The 25,772-nt window shown below is 39.7% G+C and overlaps 1 protein-coding gene across 1 annotated transcript; it reads right to left on the bottom strand.

The window, feature by feature from the left end:
* Positions 1–615: 615 nt before the first annotated feature.
* LOC133750023 (vomeronasal type-2 receptor 116-like) lies at positions 616–23,863 on the bottom strand. Its single transcript, XM_062179410.1, has 7 exons — positions 23,703–23,863; positions 16,954–17,245; positions 14,382–15,185; positions 10,455–10,682; positions 10,025–10,148; positions 9,093–9,095; positions 616–1,520 (listed from the first exon to the last, which is right to left on the bottom strand). Exons 1-7 carry the CDS (start codon positions 23,861–23,863, stop codon positions 616–618), a joined length of 2,517 nt encoding a protein of 838 aa, XP_062035394.1.
* Positions 23,864–25,772: the final 1,909 nt, after the last annotated feature.

The raw sequence follows: 25,772 nt of genomic DNA, 5'->3' as shown, positions 1-25,772 counted from the left end.
AAAGCATGTTTAATTAGATGTCCTCACATAAATGAACACTTACATTGTCTATACACTATAAATAAATAGAAATTGATTCATCTCAACTATTTCAGTGATAGCCTTTTAATATAAAATAGCATTGTTGTTGTAGCCTTGATGGACATTTACACCATAATTTATTTTTACTCGATATAAAGATTTTCTCTAAACTCCCATTACTAACTCTGAGAGGGAGAGAAACATAAGGTTAGTGACACAGACAGAGAGACCTCCCTTTCAATGCCTCACATCTCTAACACCCTACGCCTGTGCCTGGAATGAGGCTATAACCAACAAGTCAGTCAGACCCTAGATTTTCACATGGTTGGACAGGACCAAGTTACGTGAAGATTCACCACTGCCTTCCAGGGTCCCCAGGAATCAGAAGTCCAGGTCAGGAGCCAAAGCCAGAGCCAGAAATTGATGTCATGCACTCAGACTGCTAGGCTGTATGTCCAATACATAAGTAGTTTTTAAAGGAAAAAAATCAACTTTAGTTCCTTCATTATTTCTGGATTGCTACTTCAGTCTGGATTCTTGGTTCTAAACTCTGAATATGTGATAGCAAAACAAGTGGAAAAATTTTAGAATCCTTTAGAACTTGCTTTTATTCTTTAAGCCTTTCAAAGAGTTCATCTCAGGTCTTATGAGAATAATGTAGCACTTGGGGACAAAGATGCAGCCCAGAAGCCCTGCACTGGAGGCCAAGATGGAGAAGACCTCCACAGCCACCATGTCCTTCCCCTTGGTGCTGTGGTAGACAGGCAGGAAGGTCACCCAGACACTGCAGAACACCAGCATGCTGAACGTCAGGAACTTGGCTTCATTGAACGTGTCAGGCAGATTCCTGGCTAGGAAAGCCACAGTGAAGCTCACCAGGGCCAAGGAGCCCAGATAGCCCAGGACACAGTAGAAGGCAGTGACCGAGCCCTTATTGCACACCAGGATGATGTGGCCAGGCTCAGAGTGTGTATCTAACTCAATGAAGGGAGGAGAGATTCCCAACCAGATGCTACAGAGAATCAGTTGGAGGAGGAAGCAGATGGGAATGACAGAGTTAGAAACTCCTGATATCAACAATCGCCTGATAGTTCTTCCAGGTTTTGTAACCTTGAAGGCCAGAATCACAGTGATGGTCTTGGCCAGCACAGTGGAAACAGCCACTGTGAACACAAGGCCAAATGCTATTTGCCGGAGGAGGCAGGTGGCTGTGTTGGGACGGCCAATGAAGAGTAAGGAGCAGAGGAAGCACAGGAGGAGGGTGATGAGCAGGATGTAGCTGAGGGTCCTGTTATTGGCCTTGACGATGGGAGTGTCTTGGTGCTTCACAAAGACCCAGAGGACCGCAGCTGTGAGGACAGAGAAGCACAGAGCCATACAGGCCATAGCTATCCCCAGAGGTTCCTCAAAGGCCAGGAACGTCATCAACTTAGGGAGGCAGCGACTTCTCTCCAGGTTTGGGTATTCGTGATCTTCACATGGGATGCACTGCTTTGCATCTGAGGAAGGAGAAATACTGAAGGTTTACTTTGTAGAAATTCTGAATTTCTTCCTGTTGTGGAAAATGGTCAACTGCAATGCTGCTGGGAGCTTGTGATATATACCAGGGTACACCTGATCAAGTTTCTGCATTGCTGTCCAGGGAGGATGCCCATCTGCAGATTGGAACAAACTCATTCAAACAACACCTTCAGCATATGGGGGCTAGGTTGACTTATCCTGTGACACAATCCTGTTCCCATGGGCATGAATGCTTCCCAGCCTTTCTCTGTTCTATCCCCTAAATCAGCCTCATGTCACATCCTGTATCTCCATAGCTCAGACACAGAAATAAACAACCCAAAACTCCTAAGATAACCTTACAGCCATCAATACTACAGTTATTAGCTTGATATCTGGCAGAACAATCTTTCCTCATTTTATATTTTCATTTCCTTGGGAATCCTTTTGTCAGTTTTTAATGAAATCTTAAGGTGCATTTTCTTGAATAAGCAACATTTGGATTTGAATAGAGGTGTTTTTAAAATAAAGAAATTTGGATGTAATTGATATTTTACCCAGTTATTGATGGAGAAATTAGATATTTTTCAAGTTAGTATATAATATAAATTTCAAAATGAATTAATTAATACATTGCATTCTCAGGGTCATAGCAAGTGCATGATAATTAGTATAACACAATTCTCATCAGTTCTCATTTTAATGTGATATTAATAGAAGCAGAAGAGATTCCATTCCATTCACTGGTACAGTTTTAAGATGATTTATTCCTCCATTCCACCTCCCTTCCTTTCTTTTTTCTCTTTTCCCTTCCTTTTTCTTCCTTCCTTCATTCTTTCCTTTTTTAATTTTTGAAATAGCATATTTTTAATTTACATATAGTCAAAGTCTTAAAACTCCACTGAATCAAGAGTTCAAAAAGTAAAAAGTAATAAGACTATAGATCAGTGGTAATTATAGGAAATGGATATAAATAATACCCAAATAAAAGTGCCTGTTTCACTTATACCTGCTAAATGTAAAGAAATCACAGATCATTTATAGCAGTATATCATTCTGAATCTCTGAGAAACTTTTTATTTTGTATTTTTGGAACTTTTCACTCATTCTATGAAATCATAACTTGTTACCCCATTGTTCTTGTAGAAGGTGGGGGACAAATTCAGCTCTGGACACCACGTTTTCTCTATTGAAATAGCATTTTCTGAAGGATCTCAGCGAGTGTGATCCCAGTGGAAAGAACAGGGCCATCAAAGTAGGAGGTAACTTTCTCTGAAGGGAGGAGAGAACTTCCACTTTGACTATGGCCTTGTTGGAATAGGATTGAAGTCGGCGAACCCTAAAGGCTTCCATAGCCTCGGCAACTCATGACTAGAGCCTAGGGAGATTACTGATGCCATAAACAAGAGTGTTAAATTGTTAAATCAACATCAGGAGTCACTGTGTACTTGCGTCCCATGTGGGACCTGTCCTTAATAGGTTGTCAAAGGTGAAGTAATGATATAGCTAGTACTGAAACAGTATTTTTACACTTTGTGGTTATGTGTGGGTGCAAACTGATGAAATCTTTACTTAGTATATACTGAAGCGATCTTCTGTATATAAAGATAATTGAAAATGAAAAAAAAAACCCTTGGTTTTAAATTGGAAATTACATAGCAAAATAATCAATCTTTTTAAAAAAATATCTTGCAGAATCTCGGTCATTAATGTGATGTACACTGTTATTTAATGCTATAACTAGTACTCCAACAGTATTTTTTCACTTTGTGCTGCTATGGGAGGACAAACTGTTGAAATCTATATATATACTAAACTGATTTTCTATATATAAAGAGAATTGAAAATGAATCTTGATGGGAATGGAAGGGGACAGCAGGTGGGAGGGAGAGGGTTGCGGGTGGGGGGGGAAGTTAAGGGGGGGGAAGCCTTTGTAATCCATGAGCTGTACTTTGGAAATTTATATTCACTAAATAAAATAAAAAAAGAAATAGCATTTTCTTGCCAATGCAGCAAGAAATAAGTCATAGAGACAAGTCAATGAATGGGCATATCTCTGTTTCAGTTAAATACAGAAGATGGTATCAGGGTCTGGTTACACTTGTTATGAGGGTTTGATTTAGCTTTTTTTTTTAAACCTTTATTTAATGAATATAAATTTCCAATGTACAGCTTATGGATTACAATGGCTTCCCTCTCCCCCATAACTTCCCTCCCACCCGCAACCCTCCCCTCTCCCGCTCCCTCTCACCTTCCAGTCACATCAAGATTCATTTTCAATTCTCTTTATATACAGAAGATCAATTTAGTATAAAGATTTCAACAGTTTGCACCCACATAGAAACACAAAGTGAAATATACTGTTTGAGTACTAGTTATAGCATTAAATCACAATGTACAGCACATTAAGGACAGAGATCCCACATGAGGAGCAAGTGCACAGTGACTCCTGTTGTTGACCCAACAAATTGACACTCTAGTTTATGGTGCCAGTAACCACCTTAGGCTCTCGTCATGAGTTGCCAAGGCTATGGAAGCCTTCCAAGTTTGCCGACTCTGATCATATTTAGACAAGGTCATAAAAGACAGGGTGAGGATAGTAACCAATGATCCTAAGAGTGGCATTTACCAGGTTTGAACAATTATACAGCATTAAGTGGGGAAGAGGACCATCAGTACACACAGGTTGGGAGTAGAGCCATTGGTGGTAGAGTAGAGGTTATGATTACAAAGGAATGAGGCCCAAATACGCTAGACAGGGTCTAGAACAAAGGACAGAGTCATTATTAGTGGAGCTAAGAAAGGTGCTGTCTAAGCTACAATTAAGTTTTCTGATTGAGAGGCAAATAGAACCTGACAGAAGGGGCTTGATAATAATCTGTTGGGCTTTAGGCCTTGTAAATTAAGAGGCCCAGACTTATCTATCTCTTCACATGGGGTATATCCTAAGGGAGGTGTGAACCTCCTAGGGGAAGGCACTCTGTTGACTTTCATTACTTGGCTGGCCTGGGAGGAGAGCTGGCCAGGTAAAGGCAGGTGGCATCTCTAACAAGAAATTTACAGTTCTGCCTGCAATGTTGCTGACCCTACTGGGCCATACCCTCAGCTGCAGTGGTCACTTGGATGTTGGGCTGAGTGAAGGGCTTTTCAGCTTAGAGCCAATAAGATCTGTGGCTCTGACCTGGGCATCATTCGACTCCAGGGCAGGTCCATTTCCAGTGATGCAACTCTTGGCACAGCTGCCAGGGCTCTTCACAAGCTGACTTCTTTTGAAGCCCAGGTTTACCACTTGAAAGCCACTGCAGTGGACTGGCCTGTTGGGTCTCCTTGAGGGCAGATCACTGTACAGATCAGCCATTAATAGGCCTGCCACCCATTGCTTCTGATGCCTAGCTTTCTTTTCCTCCTGGTTTGTGTTAAAGCAGACCAGAGGATGCAAGTCAAGGGAGTGCCCATGTCCCATCTCTAATCTTCAGTGGCCTGAACTATAAGTCTATAGTCACAGGCATGTTCTGTAGTAGTTTTTCTAAGGTAGACAATGCCCATGAGGAAAATTATATTCTCACTTTAAAACTTTCTTTCCCTTGGTCTGAAAGGGAGGTTTTTTCTACTTACTGTATACTTCGCTTTTGGTGAAGTAAATCTAGCTATGAGATTATTATTTAAGTTCTTATTTTGGCTATGCTATTACAGAAAAATGTTAGCCATCTCTTTTATAAGGTCTAAAGATTAAATTGCGCGTCCTACAGATTCCTTCATAATAGAATTAGTTTCCTACCTTAAGGAGTATAGAGAAATGAAAGAACAAGTTTGGCTTAGAATAGAGAAATGAGGGAGCAAGTCCTAGATCGCCTGCTGACAATAGCAATATCACATGAATACTTAGCAAACCATTTCAACAATTAGATAACAACTTAATAAAACATTTACCAGAAGGTCCAATGCCTTCTATAAATTTTAAGAATCATGTATTTGGAAACAGCTCTTAAATATCTAACATGGTGTAGTTTGTTTAACCAGTAAACTTAAGCACAACCATCTAAAATGTTTTTAGTTTCTTTCTACCAACAAGTTGAAAACATATGATACACAGATTCAGGTGACACAAATTAAAATGTATCTTTGATTGACTTTAGCATCTTAAATTTATGGACAATCTTATCTATAAGCCAATTAAAATAAAATTCTTAATAAAATTTTCCCATGTGGACATACAATATGTACACACATATAACATAGCATAGTAGAGCAATATAGCAATTTTAATAATAGCTTTTAAAATCTTTAACTCTTTTTGTAGATTGCCAATTGATTTGAATTGCTTTTTGTTTTTAGTAACCTCAGTTAACCATACTTTCAGTTGGTACTGTTAATACATTATTGGCTTCATCTGTTTACAGATCATCCCAAAGTACTGAATACAATAGAAGTGGCTGGAAAAAGTCCATAGGAACCTATAGGAGGACAGCTAAACACAGAACCAATAACGCTTTAGTTTTATTAGCAGCAAACCATATATAACTGTGGATGACAAAAGACTTTCAGTTGCCATGTTTAACATTATAAACTCGTCAACCAACAAGAGGCACTTGCTTACTTCACAGTATTTTTGAAATCACCTGTAGGATTTTACAAGTATTTCACCCTTTAGTCCTCTGGGGCTTTCTCATTAAGATAACTATCATGTCTAGTAACACAAGATCATTAGACTTTTTAATTCTCAAACATTTGTATTAATAGCATTTTCCATTATAGAAACTTAAAATTTGGTACCACGTCACATCTTGACAGTGCTTCTAATATAATCCAAATAGCCTGATTAGTTGGTGTCTCTATAAGATGAGAGACATAGGTCCTTCGATTTTTTCAGTTGGGCCCAAACTGGAAAAACCAAAGTCCAGGATTTACTGGAAATTTTAGAGTCCAGATTGTTTGAAACTTTGATTTTTTGAATGCTTGTCAAGAATGCCAAAAAGGCTCAAAATCCAAAATATCTGGTTGAAGGAAGATTCCTTAAAATCATACATAACATAGACCAAATTTGATCATTGTTTCAAGGTGATTATTCAAATCTTTGAAAATAAGCACATGTTTAAATAACCCATAGCTCTTAAAAAAATTCAGCTGTTTTTGAACAATTAGAATTTAACAGACATCAAGAGAACATAATAGATTACTTTAACACATTGCTTTAACAGAGCATCAGAGTTTAATTCTATGTCAAAGAGAAATTGAACTTCCTGTGATCTTTTACTGTGAGGTTTCCTTCCTTTACCTTCTTTCATATTGGTTATCCTGTTTCTGTGTTTCTGTATGTAACACATCTTTAAGTATCTTTTGCAGGGCTGGACAAGTGGCGACAAATTCTTTCAATTTCTGTTTGCTGTGAAAGGTCTTTGTTTCACCTTCATTCACAAATGAGAGCTTTGCAGGATATAATATTCTGGGCTGGCAGTTTTTCTCTCTTAATACCTGGGCTATGTCTCGCAATTCCCTTCTAGCTTGTAGGGTTTCTGATGAGAAGTCAGCTGTGAGTCTAACTGGAGATCCTCTGAGAGTAATCTGACGTTTCTCTCTTGCACCTTTTAGAATCTTTTCTTTATGTTTCACTGTGGTGAGTTTGATTACAACATGTCGTGGTGAGGATCTCTTTTGGTCATGTTTATTAGGGGTTCTATAAGCTTCCTGTACTAAGATGCCTCTTTCCTTCTCCAAACCTGGGAAATTTTCTGCTAGTATCTCACTAAAAAGGCCTTCTATCCTTTCTCCCTCTCCATGCATTCAGGAACTCCTAGAACCCGAATGTTGGGTTTTTTAAATAGTATCCTGTAGATTCCCAACAATATTTTTTAGATTTATAATTTCCTCTTCTTTTCTTTGGTTTGCCTGTTTCCTTTCCTGTTCTCGGTATTCTAAGTTTGATATTCTCTCTTCTGCTTCGCCCATTCTGTTTTTAAGACTCTCTAATGTGTTTGTCATTTGATCTATTAAATTCTTCATTTCATTATGGTTTCTCGTCACTATCACAGTTCCATGTTCTACTAGTTGTTTCATTTCATTTTGATTCCTCCTTAATATTTCATTTTCACGAGAGAGATTTTCTATCTTGTCCATGAAGGATTTCTGTAGTTCAAGAATTCGTTTTTGAGAGCTTCTTAATGTTCTTATCAATTTTTTGAGATCTGCTTCTTGCATTTCTTCTATCTCATCATCTTCATAATCTTGAATTGGGGTGTCTTTTTCATTTGGGGGCATCATAGAGTCTTCCTTGTTCTTGTTACATCGGTTTTTGCGTTTGTTGTTTGGCATGTTGGAGATATTTAGTTTCTTCACTGTGGTGTTTTTTCTTGTTACACTATGGCTCTATATTAAGTGGACTGTCTGCTTTCAGTGGAGCCTTAGAGGCTTGAGATGAGTGTGGCCTTAGAGCTGTGTTTGTTTCCTCAGGGTTGAGGGTGTGTCAAAGATGACACTCCCAGTTTAGGCGTGGTAAATCTCTCTTTCTTTCATTCTTTTTTTTTTTTTTTTTTGATTCAAAAGGGAAGTAATTCCGCACAGCTGAACGTAATTGGAGGTAGTTAGCAGGCCAATGATATACCCTCAGGAGCCAGAGATCAGAAGCTCTTTCCCAAGGACCACACAGGGAATCTCTGCTGCCCTCAGTGTGGGCTCCAATTCTCCTGCAGTCTCCCACTGGGTTGCCAAGTTAGATGCTAATCTCCTGTTATTTCACCCCTCCCCACAGAGTCAGGTTTTTCTGCTAGGCTCAGGGCTCTTTCCGCTTGCCTGCTGGTATCTCGGGCTATGGAGGTTCGGCTCACCTCGCGTTCCAGTGCTGGTGTGTTGATTCTGCCACTGGTATCCCGAACTTGGGCTCCCACGCTCTCCACGCAGGTCCACTGTGAATCACTGGTTCCGGAAGAGTTTCCTCTGCTGTTTCTTCCCCTACTCTTCCTTGACCCTGCAGTATCTCCACTTTTATTAACCTGTGTTTTCGCGAACTATCAGTGTGCTCCCTTCCTATTCTGCCATGAAAACCAAGTCTCTGATTTAGCTTTTGTAGATGATACTTCTTCAACCATACAAGATCCTAATGTAATGTAGTGTCAATCTTCCTGGCATTCTTATCTTGAAGTATCCATTTCTCTTCTTGGGGACACCAGAGGCTCTGGCTTCAATCTTAGATACTTTCTACAGTGTTTGTACACACAAGCAAGTGTTGTTGTACAACATGCTTCCAGCATATGTTTTTAAATTCTTTTTATTTGTTATTGAATTTTTGCAAAACCTTCATGCACAGGTTAGCTCTTTGTTCTGTTATCTGCTTCATGGCCAAAACTATTTATTTCCTCTAGGAAATGATTAAAGCCAAATGGTTGGTTCTGCTAACACAATAGGAATTGAGAAGCCTTTTGGAGGAAATAAAATCATTACAAGGTCTATTTCCCGTATTTAAAAAAATGGAAGTATTTCTCAGTGAGATATAGCATGTTTTTTACATTCTTGGTACATGTGTTTTGATAGGTAATTATTTTTATGTTTGTCTTGTTCAAAAGTTTTTATGAGCATACCAGCTATATATTTTAGTAGGATGTGATATTCATATTTCACCTTGACTCTTTCCTTTAATAAGTTCTATAAATCTAAATGTACCTGTGGTACTAGACATCCTTAATTCCGTGGACAATATTAAAGACAGTGCAGGGAGGAATACAGTATTTCCATGATGACATACAAGCACTAGCTCTGTGCTTATCATGTGTTTGTAAGATGAATTGGTTTCAAGATTTACAGGCACCAATAGAAAGCCTTGATGGTTATACATCCTACATTTCTCAGTTGGAATATAGCAAGTTCCACCTGCGAATCTCAGATGATGACTTGTCGGGGACCGAGCAACATGTGGCCTCTTAGTGGTAAACTACTGAAGTAGAGCTAAGCAGCCCAGGATGGAAAGTACTGATAATGCCACCCTGTGTCTTAAGAGTTTATGACCATTCCCCCACCTGCACAAGCATTGCAGTTGCAAGATAACCTTGTGACCTCCTTCTGCTTGCACAAGCACTGCAGCTGCAAGGTAAACTACCCTCCTTCCCCCGCCCAACATCCTGCCTTCACGATATATAAGTGAGTGGTTAAAAAAATAAAAGAGCTTGAACAGCCATGTTGTCTTGCTGTCATCTTTGTGTCTCCTGTCCCTTTCATTCCCCATTCTAGGTACTTGGTCCTAGTTGAGGTCCCACGGGATGGGACAATGACTTATCTAACATGGTGTGATATCTTTTAGAATCAGTGCTACAGTTGATGTTACTAGAATGAGCATCACCAGAGAAGAACTTAAACATAAAGTATCTTTAGTGATCATAAGTGGATATATTGAATGAATGAGTAAATGTGTGCATAGAGAACAATGATGCACTAGGAACTAACTGCAAATCTCTTTGGTTTCCCTTTTGTGGAGAAATAACTAGGACAGTAAAGATATGGATTGGAAATTTTCTACCTGTCTGATTGGCAATTTCTTTCTCTGGACACAAAACACAAGTATAGCAGCAGATAGGTCTTCCTTCCTGTGACATTTTTCTGAATCCTGGACCACAGCTCTGGCTACATACAGATTGAGGGGTCTGAAGAAAAAAGAGAAGCACTGGTCATGATTTGGTATATTATCAGCCACCGTGAAGGGTGTCAGTAGAACCCTCCTCACTACATAACCCCTTGGCCTTCAATTGAAGGTCACGACTATATCCCCTCCTCCTGTACCCGTGACTAATACCCAGACATCCATTTCAGCATTCCTATGATTGCCATTTCTGTTTCCCCAACCTATTTCCCATGTATTTCAAAAGAACCTGATCACTTCACACTTAACCTCTTTGCAAAATTATTGACAGATCTCTCTGTGGGTATCCCGTATCAAAAGAGAATCATACCACTTTGAATGCAACAGGCCATTCTATCATCTCTTCATTGACAAGTAAGCTTTGTTCATGTGGACTCTTGGAGGAAAACTCTCCAATTTTAATAAGCAAACGAAGACCACTAGGAAAATTCACAATGTTCTGGATATCATAATGCGCCATGTAGTTTCTTGTTTTATGGAAGGATACTTTATCTCCAGCACTGTTTGTAAACTGGATTTTCCTAAGAAATTGATGGAGCTGGAGGACAGGCATAATTGGAAATAGAGAGCACATCCAAATTAGTTGTGGGAAGTCAGATGCTCTAAACAAGCCTTCTTTGTTGTCTTTTGCATTCAGCTTTTCCATTTGGTAGAACATTAATTTTCTTTGGATGGTTAAACATCTCCTGGGTTAAGATATTCCTCTGCTCCCTCAACAAAACATCAACGAGTGATTGTCCCCAATCAGAAAACTATAGTTTGTGGTCCAGAGGTTTACTGGAGCATAGACTCTATTGAAGCTTTGGCCATGAGTGATTAGTTGGGGCTTTATGGAAGCTAACTCTACTGTTACCAGTTGGGCAGCACATGAATGGCTACTGAAATAACTTGATAGCTGTTATGAATATTACAGGTGTGTATCTACATAAGTTCTTCATAAGGTTCAAAATATAGTTGATGATTAGTGTATTTTGGTTGGGGAAAAATTAGAGATTAATGCATTATTGTTTCATAAGATATTTTCCATCAAGAGACTCAAGGCCACTGTAATACTTCAGAAGTCCATTTCTATAAGATATGTATATTATGTATATCAGCAATATACATTATACCTTTTAAGTATACCTTAAACACAACATGGTGTTCTTTCTCTCTTTGGCTTTGGGTCACTTATTGTGATGACTGTGACTATCTTTGACATATCAGATAGTATGGTATGACCAAAGACAAAATTTCAAATCTATGAAAGCTTATTATGTTTTTATAGTATGTGTTAACCTTGAACCTTCTAGATCACAACACATCTGTACTGGGATACAACTAAGTACTTATTTTTAAAACAACTATCACTTAATTCTGTTTTTAATTTTTAAATTTTTATTTAATGAATGCATTTTTTGACAGGCAGAGTTAGACTGTGAGTGAGAGAGACAGAAAGTCTTCCTATCCATTAGTTCACCCCTCAATTGACCGCTATGGCCAGCATGCTGCGCCGATCCGAAGCCAGGACCCAGGTGCTTCCTCCTGGTCTCCTATGTGGGTGCAGGGCCCAAGCACTTGGGCCATCCTCCACTGCCTTCCCAGGCACAGCAGAGAGCTGGACTGGAAGAGGAGCAACTGGGGCAGATCCAGCGCCCCAACCGGGACTAGAACCCAGAGTGCCGGTGCCGCAGGCGGAGGATTAGTCTAGTGAGCCGTGGCACTAGCTAATGAGTGCATTTTTACATAGATACAACTTTATGAATATAGTGGTTCTTTCCCCCATAACCCCCCCCCAAGCTACCATCCCACCTCCCTCTCCCTCTTCTATCTCCTTCTTCATTATGGTTCATTTTTAGTATGACTTTATAAACAGAAGACCAACACCATACTAAGCATAGACTTCAACAATTTGCACCCAGGCACACACACAACATATAGAGTACAGTTTAGGGAAAGAATTTGCAGTCAATTCTTGTATTAACATTCATTAGGGACAGAGGTCCTACATGGGGAGCAAGTGCACAGTGACTACTGTTGTTCCTTTAACAATTAACACTCTTTATGACATCAGCGATCATCTGAAGCTCTTGCCATGGGTTCCCAAGGCTATGGAAGACTTTTTTGACCATAGATTCCATCAGTATTTGGACATGGCCATAAGCAAAGTGGATGTTCTCTCCTCCCTTCAGAGAAGAGTGTCTCCTTCTTTGATGACTCTTTCTGTCCTCTGAGGTCTCACAGAGATCATCTGTGTAGGATATTTTTTTGTCACAATGTCTTGGCTTTCCATGCCTGAAATGATCTCACAGGCCTTTTAAGCCCAACAAGGAAGACTTAAGGGTTGATTCTGAGGTCAGAGTATTATTTATAGCAAGTGTTATTCTAGGAGTCTGCTGTGTGGACTGCTTCCCATGTTGGTCTTTCCTTCCTTTTTAATTATATTATTTTCCCGGGTACTTGATGTTATTTGTATCATTATAGCATCCTTTTTAAACTTAGACTGATCTATCTGTTGCCTTTAACATTTAAAATGACCATTTTAACAGTGAAGATGGCGTTTGTACCACCAATCCTTACGGGTTTGGAGCCCCATGACTAGTTCTTAGGCTGTACCATTAGAGCTCAGTCTGTATGACTGTATGCAGAACTAGACTATTTTACAGTTACAGACTACCTCCTCCATCTCTTATTCCCCCTCTTATTTTTTATCTGGGATCTTTTCCCAATTGTATTAAAATAAATATAACTCTGTGTTACCTAGAGAGTTCAGTATGAAGAAGAGAAATGGGAGAGAGATAGAAAACAGAGAAAAAAACCCAACAGAACAAAACAAAGAGGATATACACAATAAAAAGTAATAATGTCACTTTTAGAATCAATGTCTTCAAGAGTCCATGACCTGATTGTCAAGGGACAGTTTACCACTTAATTCTTAAATAACGTAGAGGACAAAATTTACAAATAATTCATTAATTATATCTATGGAAGCCTTCTTGAAAAATTCATTTCCTTTCCCAAGGTTTGACTCTAATGCTGTAGTTTATAAAACATACTTCTCATGCATAAAATACAATTTGATTATGAAGTAAATGTTCTGATGCTAATTTTTACAAATATTTTACTTTTTCTACACATCACCCTTATTTAATATATTCTACAAATTTATGAGCGTATTTGTCCTTTGCACATGCAAACAGAATTTCCTAAATACATTCTATATGTGGGGAATGGATTCATGTAAGCCAGGGTTAAACCCAGAAAAATTCAGCTGTGACTGAGAGGGCATATCCTGTGCTCACATGCATCCTCAGTAGTCTTATATGTAAGAAATGGGACTACAGTCCCACTGCCTGATTGCTGCAGAGTTTGTAAAGACAGTTGGTCTAACATGCTTCATTTCCCACCCATTTCCTATCATGTTTAGGATATTATGTGAAATCCATTTCTATTTTCACAAAAAGTATCTTATCTCATCCAGGGCTTAGGCCACAGGTTATACAGCATTATAAATCAAATTAAACTGCTGTCAGATTTTAACGATATTTGCAACAAAATACATGGAACTGAAGATCACTATGCTGAGTGAATTACTCCAGGCCCAGAAAGGCAAATATCATGTTTTTCTGATTTGTGGAAGTTAATATGCAGAGTATAAACCTTGTGATGATATCCTAGTATTTGGTATGTTGTTTCACTGAAGCATACGGTGTATATGACATATACCCTTATTTTCCTGTACTAGCAACATTGTCATCAATCACTCTCCTTGTGATATTAATATCCCTATTCCAAGAAAAAACTGTATATATGGATATATATAAAATATGTACCTTTGATGTACATGTGGCAGGATGTCAAAATTGTTAAATTTTACAAATGAAAAATTTATAGAAATGAAAAATAATTTGTCAATGTGTCTTTTTTTGGCTTTGTATAAATTCCAAGGAATATTATGGCATGACAACTTTTTATCTGTTAAATTTTCTCATGTGTTGCAGCATTTCAGCTACATTACAAACTTTTCTGATACCATTTCTGTTCAGAAAGTAACCATTCAATATCCATAGAGATTGAAATTTCCAGCCAAAGCCAATGATCACAGCTATACCAATAACCAATGGAAAGACCCCAACTTCTGATGTACCTAATCTCTCTGACCTTGAGAAGATAGCAGGGTCATGATGCTGTATCTCAATAAAACATCTTTAGATTCCATCAGGTGGCAAGTTTCTGTTCTATTTTAGGGGAGGTTTACCTGCCAGGGAAGAATCATAGGCTGCATTGCTTCTGGAGATCCCATTTCTACTTTCTCCAAAATCATTTTATGGAGGACATGGGCCACTGTGTAGACAGCATTGTAGACTAAATAGCTGGAGTCAGATATGGTCAGCAAGTCAATATGTCCTGGAAGAAACTCTAAGGAGGTATTTGGTGGGCAGCTTCCAATATGTCCACAAAATGATCCTTCAAGTGAGCAGTGCAGATGGAAAAACCATAATTTACTGAAATAAAAGTCTTCTGGGTAGTGGGAAGGGTTTGCCGTCTTGACAAAATGTTTGAGGCCTGGGATTTCTTCCTTGTGGGGTGAAAATGAGAAGCCTCCATGCAAAGAATGCAGCATGTGGTTTGTCTCAGACATAACAAGATCCCACTTTGATGTCATGATCCACACTTTCCCGATGGTTACAAAGGACTGCACTGAAATGTCCACACTGATGAGACCTCTTACATCACCATAGAGTATATGCACATTTGCAGATGAAGCTCTGATGCTACTCATGAAAGTGAGATCACTATACCCATACAACTTCTTTGTGACAGGGAGCTTAACTGTAAAGGCCACACAGATACCTTTCTTGAGCATCTCTGCTTCAAAGTACTGAAGGAACTGCTCTCCTTTCATGTCATCAGACACAAAGAGCACCACCCACGTCCAGCCAAAATGCAGCAACAAGGAGATCATTCCATGGCCCAAAGAGCTGTCACTGGTGGCCATCTGATAGAGTGAGGGAAACTGATCTTTATCATTTAGCATGGGGTCAAAAGGGCCATAGGTGAGCTGAAAACAAAGAAAAACATGATCAAATTTTTGTAGGATTTGTGTTATCTCTCTTGGAAGTGAGTGAAAAGAATTTCTCCCCAAGGTCGACTTTAAGGAGGTTACTATTGTGTGAAAAGAAAGAGTGCAGTAGAGATGAAAAATCTTGCTACTCTGGCCACAGAGAAGGCCATGCTTCGCATGCACATTTCTTTAGGTGAATAAATGTGACTCCTCCTTTATAGCTTTTAAGAAAATATGTCAGTTTCTGTTTGCTCTTCATGTCCTACAGTGGCACCTGAGGAAGAAGGAACTTTGGATGCTTCTTCACCCAGCCAGTGGTCTTTCCCCATCCTCGCCCAGGGTGACTGGTGCAGCAGAGCCACCTCCTCCAGCAGCCACCATTGTAGATAACTCTGAGACAGAAATCTCGACTATGTTGATCTCTTGGCATTTGGAGTGCATTGATTACCACAGGAAACCTGCATTGTCTCCAAGAATATAATCACCAACCCTCTTTGATTTGGGGCAAAATAATTTTTCCAATCCAGAATCCTCTGCTCACCATGTGGCCTGTGTTTGGCAGGCACATGTTCTGATTGTTGCTTGTGTAGTGGGTCCCTGGGGAAGTATTTTTGAGATACTGGCACAGACCTGGGGAGGCAGTGATAATGACTCAACTCACTGGGTCATGGCATTCATGTGGAATGACTTCCTGGTTTTACACATGTGCAATGGTAGACTAAGCCCAACACCATGTCAGACATTTGGTAAGCAAATCAGCTGAGTTGTTTATACTAGAGCTCCTTGTCTGCCTGGCTACTTCTCTGTCTCCCAAAGATTGGAATAAACCCATGTCCACAGGTCTGATATGCACAGTTGTATATGGCATGGCCACTGGGAATCCTGAGAAAAATCAACCTGTGTGCTTGTGACTAATTAGCATTGGGAACATGATGGGTTGAGCTCCAGTATAACTGGATGTGAGTCTCAACACTCCATGGTGGAGCCAGCATAGTGGCACTGTGTGTTAGCCTACCAATGATGATGCCAGCATCCCATTTCAAAGTGCCAGTTCAAGTTCTGGTTAATCTGCTTCTGATCTACTTGCCTGCTGTTGTGCCGGAGGAATCAGCAATGTATGACAAAAGTACTAGGCCCCTTTCTACCATGTGGTATAACAGGAGGGAAATCCTGGCTGCTGGCTGGCTGGCTCAGATCTAGCTGTTGTGGGCATCTGGGGAGTGACCCTGTGGTAAAGAGATTCACTCCAATGCCGTGTGTATGTGTATGTGCCTTTCCATCTTTCTCCATTGCTTTGCCTTTTAGATAAACAAATATAGAAGTCTTTTTAAAAATATTTTTCACTGTCTGTTACCCTCAGTGTTTTCCCAAAGGGAACCCAGATGCATTCGCTATATCCAACTGTCCTAGGTCTCTGGATGCCACCTGAGATGGTGCTGTCCTTGGATGGGGAACATCTGTGTGCTGTGGACATTATGAGGTGTAGAGGTGAGACTATTAGACAGTCTGTGCTTCCAGCAGGTGGGAGATGGTTACACAGGCCCTAGACAGGAATCTTAAGAAGGCTGTCAACAGGCCCTGCTATTTCCCTTTCTCTCTTCTCCTTCCCCTGTTAATAATCTCACATCCCTAGGAAATCCATGGGATCTCTCCTGTACCATGGTGTGGTATGTATACTCGGCTGCCCCATTTCCATTTTTCAGAGGTGAGAGAATGGTGTTGGAGGAAATTTAACTATTACCCTCCAGATTCACAGCTCATTTACCTGTGGGTTTTTGTAGAGCTCCAAAAGCGTTCCAAACTCAACAGACAATGCTGATGTGGTTCCAGCAATGACAGCAACGTGTCTTCCTTGTGTATGGCAGGTGTAGTTAGGGAAAGGCACATTAATCCCAATCAACCAATATACTATGCTTAGTAAGGTGTACTGTTCACTGGCAAAAGCATTGAAGAATTTGAAACCAAGGGTCAGGTTGGGGAGTAGCTGGGGGTCCTTATTGATCTCCTGGATGGCAAAGCGGAAGGCCAGTACATATTGGTAGTTCTTCCACAGCCACCTAAAGAGAGGGGCAGCATTGAGGAGAAGGATGAGACCATGGAATTCAGAGAAACAACACAGCCATGCCCTGAAGCAGCAGTGGTCAGACTCAGGCTTCCACTCAGTTGTGCCTCAGCTTTGGAAAAAGGAGGAGATGCGAATGAGGTTTCAAGGGCTCTAGAAGGCCCTTGGACTCCTCTGAAGCAAACTGTGTCCATTATCACACTCACCTTCACGAACCCTTCAGGAAAGCTTCAATGCATCCCAACCTAAGGGCAACACCTAGGAGCAAGCATTTCTGTTTCCAGTAATTTCTGGAGTAGGCTGAATACCACCTGACTCATCAGTTGTTTCAAGTTTTAGAACATTCTCCTCCTCGGCCAGGTCCACCTGAGCCATTTGTCCCTGGTCCTTGCTTTAATTTCCTATTCTAATGTTTTGCTTTGCTCAAATCAGATTTAACATTTTGTTTTCCTTGAAATGTAAACATTTTTCTCCTGAACTCAGATAATTTAAGATGTTTACTTTGTTTCCATTTTTTCTCTTATTGAATTCATATTTTTCATTTCATATTTTACACTTGTAGGTTCAATCCTTTTTTCTATATATCTTCTTAAAAACTTGTTACTAATATAAAGAGAATTGAAAATGAATCTTGATGTGAATGGAAGGGGAGAGGGAGCGGGAAAGGGGAGGGTTGCGGGTGGGAGGGAAGTTATGGGAGGGGGGAAGCCATTGTAACCCATAAGCTGTACTTTGGAAATTTATGTTCATTAAATAAAAGTTTAATAAAAAAAACCTTGTTACTAATATAAAGAGATCTGATTTTATATATTCCAGATACAGTCCTAAGAAGATAACCACACTTCCCTCCTTCAATTCTTCCTCCTTCCTTTCTCTTTTTTCTATTCATCTTTGCTATAACATAGTTGCAATTTACTCTATCTTGAGTGAAAATAGTTTCTTAGAATTTAAGAGCTCTCACATTTAATGTGTATGAGAAATTGGATGGTCTATTTTCTCACGATGGGTTTCTTTTTTTCTTGTTCCCTTGGAATTCTTTTGAACTTTTATAACTTATGACATTTCTTCTATAATTTGAATGCTAAGAACATTCATACCCATTAATAAGTTGCATGGGACTTAATATATTCATCCAATCATTCCTTTAGTTGCTTTGCAATGAATATTATATTTCTGTGTTGGGCTTAACTAATAGTTTGTCATTTCTTCATTTCCTCAATATTATAATACATATTCAAAAAGTTTCTAATTGGCAGTGCTTTATTTTTGCTGAATGCTATTTATTGGGTCACACAGTGTTGTACATGTTGTTCTTATATGTGGAGTTTGAAATTGAATTTTGTCTTATTGGTAAGTTAGCATTCTATACACACTTAATCTGAGGAGATTTTCAGATCACATATAGGAATTCTTAAAATTGAGGTTGTGTGATCCCTTTGATTCTTAGACCTATCAGAGTCATCAATTGTGAACTGAGATTGATCACTTGGACTACTGAGATGGCATTGGTACCTGCCACCTTGATGGGATTGTATTGGAATCCCCTGGCACATTCCTAACTCCATCATTTGGGGCAAGTCTAATTGAGCATGTCCCAAATTGTACATCTCCTCCCTCTCTTTTTCCACTCTTAAATTTAACAGGGATCACTTTTCAGTTAATATTTAAACACCTAAGAATAATTGTGTGTTAATTACAGAGTTCAACCATTAGTACTAGAACAACAACAACAACAACAAATTCTAAAAAGGATAAAGTATTACATTGTACATCTAGAGTCAGGACAAGAGCTGATCAGGTCATTGTTTCTTATAGTGTCCATTTCACTTCAACAGGTTTCCCCGTTGGTGCTCAGTTGTCGCCGATCAGGGAAAACAAATGATATTTGTCTCTTTGGGACTGGCTTAATTCACTCAGCATGATGTTTTCCAGATTCCTCCATCTTGTTGCAAATGACTGGGTTTCATTGTTCCTTACTGCTGTATAGTATTCTATGGAGTACAGGTCCCATAATTTCTTTATGCGGTCTACTGTTGATGGGCATTTGGGTTGGTTTCAGGTCTTAGTTATTGTGAATTGAGCTGCAATAAACATTAATGTGCATTAAAAATTAATGTGGCTTTTTTATTAGCCAAATTAATTTCCTTTGGGTAAATTCCAAGGAGTGGGATGGCTGGGTTGTATGGTAGGGTTATGTTCAGGTTTCTGAGGAATCTCCAGACTGACTTCCATAGTGGCTTAACCAGTTTGCATTCCCACCAACAGTGGGTTAGTGTCCCCTTTTTCCCCACATCCTCTCCAGCATCTGTTGTTGGTAGCTTTCTGAATGTGAGCCATTCTCACCGGGGTGAGGTGAAACCTCATTGTGGTTTTGATTTGCATTTCTCTGATTGCTAGTGATCTTGAACATTTTTTCATGTGTCTGTTGGCCATTTGGATTTCCTCTTTCGAAAAATGTCTATTGAGGTCCTTGGCCCATCTCTTAAGTGGGTTGTTTGTTTTGTTGTTGTGGATTTTCTTGATTTCTTTGTAGATTCTGGTTATCAACCCTTTATCTGTTGCGTAGTTTGCAAATATTTTTTCCCATTCTGTCAGTTGTCTCTTCACTTTCCTGACTGTTTCTTTTGAAATAGAGAAACTTCTCAATTTGATGCAATCCCAAATGTTAATTTTGGTTTTGACTGCCTGTGCTCCTGGGGTCTTTTCCAAGAAGTCTTTGCCAGTACCTATATCTTGCAGAGTTTCTCCAATGCTCTCTAATAATTTGATGGTTTCGGGTCGTAGTTTTGGATCTTTGATCAAATATAAGTTGGCTGTAGATGTTTGGATTGATACTAACTGATAGAATCAAGAAGGGAAAGATCCAACATGGGAATTGGGATACACAGCAGACTCATAGAATGGTAGACGTCCTAAACAACACTCTGGCCTCAGAATTAGCCCTTAAGGCATTTGGATCTGGCTGAAGAGCCCATGAGAGTATTGTAGGCATGGAAAGCCAAGATACCATGGAAAAGAAAAAAAAAAAAAAAGAAGACGACCTTAATGAAAGATCTCTGTGAGTGAGATCCCAGTGGAAAGAACGGGGCCATCAAAGAAGGAGGTAACTTTCTCTGAAGGGAGGAGAGAACTTCCACTTTGACTATGATCCTATCGGAATAAGATCAAAGTCAGCGAACCCTAAAGGCTTCCATAGCCCTGGCAACTCATGACTAGAGCCTAGGGAGATTACTGACGCCATGAACAGGAGTGTCAAATTGTTAAGTCAGCAACAGGAGTCACTGTGTACTTACATCCCATGTGGGATCTGTCCTTAATGTGTTGTCTAATGTGCAGTGATGCTATAACTAGTACTGAAACAGTATTTTTACACTTTGTGTTTCTGTGTGGGTACAAACTGATGAGATCTTTACTAATTATATACTGAATCGATCTACTGTACATAAAGATAATTGGAAATGAAAAAAAAACCCTGGTGTTAAATTGGAAATGGCATAGAAAATTAATTAATTTTTTTTAAAAAAATATTATTTAGGATCTCTGTCTTTAATGTGCTGTACACTGTAATTTAATGCTATAACTAGTACTCCAACAGTATTTTTTTTCACTTTGTGTTGCTATATGGGGGCAAACTGTTGAAATCTTTACCTAATATATACTAAACTGATGTTCTGTATATAAAGAGAATTGAAAATGAATCTTGATGTGATTGGAAGGGGAGAGGGAGCGGGAAAGGGGAGGGTTGCGGGTGGGAGGGAAGTTTTGAGAGGGGGAAGCCATTGTAACCCATAAGCTGTACTTTGGAAATTTATATTCATTTAATAAATGTTTAAAAAAATAAAATTGAGGTTGACTTGGCACAGAATTTATGCTACAGGCATGTGTCCATAGCTTAAATTTATTTGTTTGAATTACAAAATAAATTCATTGAATAAACATTTTCTGTTAATCATTTGTCCTTAGTAGAATAATTTTTCACTGTGAAGAGCATATTGCATTCACCTTGGGTTATTTATAACACTTGCTGTCAGCTGAAAGTTGACTAGCTTAATTCTTTTTTGTTGAAGGCAAAGTTGTCAGTTGTTAATTTCAGGACCTGGCATGCTGAGTTATTATTTTGAGTAAACGGGAGTGTCTGACACCAAGGAAGACTTACATATTATTATATTTTGGGTGCCAGCACTGTGGCATAGCAGGTAAAGCTGCCACTTGTGGTGCCAGCATCCCATAGGGGCACCGGTTCAAGTCCTGGCTGCTCCACTTCTGATCTAGCTCTCTGCTGTAGCCTGGGAAAGCAATAGAAGATGGCCCAAATCTTTGGCTCCTGCTCCCATGTGGGAAGATCCGAAAGAAGCTCCTGGCTCCTGGCTTCAGCTGGGTGCGGCTCCAGCCATTGTGGCCAACTGGGGAGTGAAACAGTGGATGGAAGACCTCTCTTGCTGTCTGCCTCTCCTCTCTCTGAGTAACTCTGACTCTCAAATAAATAAAATTAATCTTAAAAAAAGATATTTTGAGAAATGTATGCTAAATGTTGCTGCAAGCCACAACATGAATAAAACAGGAACCATGGTGCACTGCAATTTGTCAGTCACAAAAGACCACAAAGGATATGAATCAATTCACATGAGGCTGACCCTCAGAGACACAAGACAGAGGGGTGGTACGCAGTAGGAGAGAAGGAATGAAGGATGTGGAGACACTGAAAAGGAGTGTAGGTATTTGTGAGCCAGTGATGAACATCTACATGTTTATCAACAATGATTTGGTAACTATTTTAAAAATCTTGATAAAAGACTTTATCTCATTATTTAATGATGTACCCCCAGCATCTCAGAGAAATATGTATCTTATTAAAGAAAACTGATCATTAGAGTGTTACAGTCACACAAAATTAATGCCAAATAAAAGGCCAAATATTGGGTAAACAAATGTGCGATATGCACATAAAATAACTCCTGTTAGTCAGTCAAATAACAACATAACTTCCATCAGCTTTAAGGAAGTTCAGTCACGGTATTGAAGCTGGAGCTTGAAGTCAAACTTCACAAAAAATTAATCATCTGAGCCCATATTAACTAAAGGAGATTGAAGCAAATGCAATTTTAGAATGTGGCAAGCACATGAGGGCTAAAGGTCTGCACAAATAAGGGTGGCCAGACACTTTTCTACCTGGGGAAGAGAAGGCAGAGAGCAAAGCCTGTCCTCCTCTTTTTGGCGTGGGCTGACCTCACCCTGAGATCATGAACAAGGCAGCTCCTCACTGTCTCTCACACAGAGTCCTTGAGATGAGAGATTAATTCACCTTTAGAAAATCACATCCTATCTCCCTAAATCTGACAGAGTCCAAACAACTAGTAGCTGCCACATAACCAGAAGATTCACATGCATAAAATGTTTACCATAAATGTCCCATTAGGCATCTTGGCTAATAATATAGAAATTAGAAATGTACAAAGAAATTTAATGAAACATTGAGAAGGGACAGAACACTGTGAAGGCACAGACTAGGAGAGATTACATGTTTTAACACTGTGCCTCAGAGGTCGCCAGCCCATTAGTTGCCCATAGTGCATGGCAATCTGCTGAGTTGATAAGCTTTAAATTCCAAAAGTGCTGATAAGAACAGACATGCTCCATTTAAACCAACATCTCTCTGCCTCACTCTCTTCTGAACACATGAACATGTGGTTCTCTGCATTGAGTCAGAAGCACACTCCACTGTCACCACCAACAAGGGTGCAGAGACAGGATGTCTTCCTCTTCAGGCATCCATGTTAACAGTTACTAAAACACATGCTGCACAGGTGCATCAAGCCCAGAATTAATGCAGTTTCTGTGTGGTTCCTGGAGAAGAACCTTCAGGATCCAACTGAAAGTCTTGGGGAAGATAACTCCCTTTAATCTTGCTACATTCAGGGACTCAAGCCTGCAGACTGAAGGGGCTCAGTTAATGATGTGTGGTGGGACAGAGTCTGTTTATGGTGGCACATCTTAGATACACATGGATTCATTATTGGGTACAATAGTGACAATGCTCTTTTCAGCACTGGCAATCAGAGTGACCCCTTAATCCTAACCCTGACCCCAGACCAGGGTCTCAGTGCCTCAGAACACCTGTGCCCACTCCATGCATGTAGGTAGGATTGGAGTCCCCACATTCTGCCTCATTCCAAGATGTTGAGGGCTGTATTTGAGAGATCTAAGCCAATGGAGTGGGCAGATAATCATTGATGTCACTTCTCTGCCCCTGAAGGACCAAAAAACAAATAGAAAAATGAACAGCAAGGCATGGAAGGTACAAGAGTGGAATGAACCTGCAACTTCCTTTATTGGCATTTCAGCCACTTTCTGCATACCTTCTAGCATTCTCAGAAAGGATTAAACACAGTAGTAACACATACTCACATTCAATGGTAGCCACACTTAATGCATACACACAATCTTGAACTTACCAAGACACAACAGTTTTATACTGGGGACGATGTAAAAAAGACATCTGGACCTTTTCGCTTTCTGGTTCTGGGTAGTAGAGAGGGAAAAAGCCACCCAGGATCAGGTCTCCATCTTGGTTGATACTTGGTTTAAAGTAATGATGACATTCCATGTCAATCATGCCCTGTGAAGTGTGTATAGTGTGCAGGAGTAGGCACAGAACACTCACAGACAACATCTTGCCAGGGTTTTCACAATTCTGAGATGAAGCTCAAAATGTCAGCTGAGATTAAGGAACAAGGAGCTGGCAGGTGTCAGCAGGCTCAGTCCCCTACAGAGAACTGCTCTCTGTGCAGGACACTGCTGAATCCCAGTATTGCTGTCTGCCAGTCTAGTGAGTCAGAAAGGGACGCAACTAGAAACTACAGGGAGTCATTTCTAAGGAAGTCCATGCAGTGAGACATTGGTGTCCATGTGATCAGCACAGCACTTGCAGCTCAGCCTTTTCGTTGCTTCGCTGTGTCCCATACAGGAACTCAAGGGATCACCCTGCCCTGGGGCTCTGCACCTGTCATCCTCCATTCTCAGGGAAAACACGTTGGAAAAACATGTTTTGGACTCTCATTCCTCTCCTCCTTGTATGATTTCATCATGGTCCAACAAGGCACTGGGGACAACCTAATGATTGGACAGTGCACAAAGGGCTAAGTGTTACTCCAGTGGACTTCTTGGTGTGTTTGGCAAGTTTAGAAAGAGTTGATGCAAGGACCAACAAAACATCCAGTTGCATCATTCCACATATGAGTTGGAAAGAAGTCAAGGGCTGATGTCTATCATTGATGACTCTGTGCTCCCCACCCAGTCTCTTCATTGCTGTGTCTAATATCACTCTCAAGTCTGCAGAATGCTGCTGGGAACATTGGCTTCATGATTAAGAATGAGCAGGCATATTCAGAAAAGGGTACCGATTCTCTCACCATGCACACCCCTCCACACAATTAATCCAGTTACCCACCTCCCTGAGGTTCTCCCCATTTAACAAGCCTTTAGCATTGTGTGGTTTCCATGTGACAAGTGAAAGGAATTCTGTATCAAACATGGATTTCTCAGGCTGTCTATTTTCTCTCACTTTTTACAGGAAACATTCACAACCAGATTCCTCTACCTTTTTAATCAATAATCTCCTTACCTGTTTAATTGTTAACTATAGATCGTCTAGATTTATGGATCTGAGTGAATATGTTGATAGCTATACACATTGTGGATCCATTCATCTGGCTCTTTGCCATGTGTTTTACCTCACATCCTCTTCATTTTTTTGGGGTTGACCACATTAAAGTCAACTGCCTCAGCATTTTTGCAAGTAAACTTCATGGTGTTCCCAGGCTCCCCAAAATGTGCAACACATCACTTGAACTCATTGGTCTGTCTAAATGAAATTTTATTCCTCTAACTTCTCCTGAGCATTGAAACTCCCAGCCTTGGTAACCTTTGTTCTTTTATACTTCTGTGAAAAATGACATGGGGATTTTGACAGGATTTGCACTAAGTTATTATATGCCTTTTGATATTATGTATATTTTAAAACTATTAATACTTATAATACATAATTATCATATTTCTTTGCATTTATTTGTGTGTATATCCATTTATCTTATGAAAATTTTAGTTTGTATATCTTTCACTTCCTTGCTTAAATTTATTGAATTTAGTTTCCCCATCATGATCATGCCCTTCAAGGTTTTACCAGTTACCTATGACAAATCTTGTAGCAGCCAATTACACTCATTCACAAATAGGCCTCCATTCTACAAGACTCACACACCAACTTAAAAAGAAAGGTGAAGAGTACTTAATAAATGCATGAAGAATTAGAAATTGAAGAAATAACATGTCATAGAACAGAAGACAAATGGTTAACAGTTTCGTCAGATCAGGAAGAAAAATGGGTCAGGTAGGTAGTGGGTAAGAATGTGATTTTTTGTAGAATTCTAGAGGAATCTTTGAATGGTAGCAACAGTGGTGGGGAAGGTGCCTACTTCCAAGGGCCACCATGTAACTGAGAGATGGAGTGTCTAGAATTCATGGAG

This window comes from Lepus europaeus, chromosome 20 (genome assembly GCF_033115175.1).
Source record: "Lepus europaeus isolate LE1 chromosome 20, mLepTim1.pri, whole genome shotgun sequence".
Classification (NCBI taxonomy): domain Eukaryota; kingdom Metazoa; phylum Chordata; class Mammalia; order Lagomorpha; family Leporidae; genus Lepus; species Lepus europaeus.
This window is presented reverse-complemented; position numbering and strand designations above follow the sequence as displayed.

Bases quoted from the DNA above. Each gene is read 5' to 3' on its own strand.
- LOC133750023 (XM_062179410.1), bottom strand. From the start codon at position 23,863: ATGATTGACATGGAATGTCATCATTACTTTAAACCAAGTATCAACCAA. The intron at 17,246-23,702 runs GTAAGTTCAAGA...CCCTCTCTTTAG, and splicing joins TATAAAACTGTTGTGTCTTG to GTGGCTGTGGAAGAACTACC. The intron at 10,683-14,381 runs GTAAACCTCCCC...CCTGTCCTCCAG, and splicing joins CTATGATTCTTCCCTGGCAG to CTCCATCAATTTCTTAGGAA.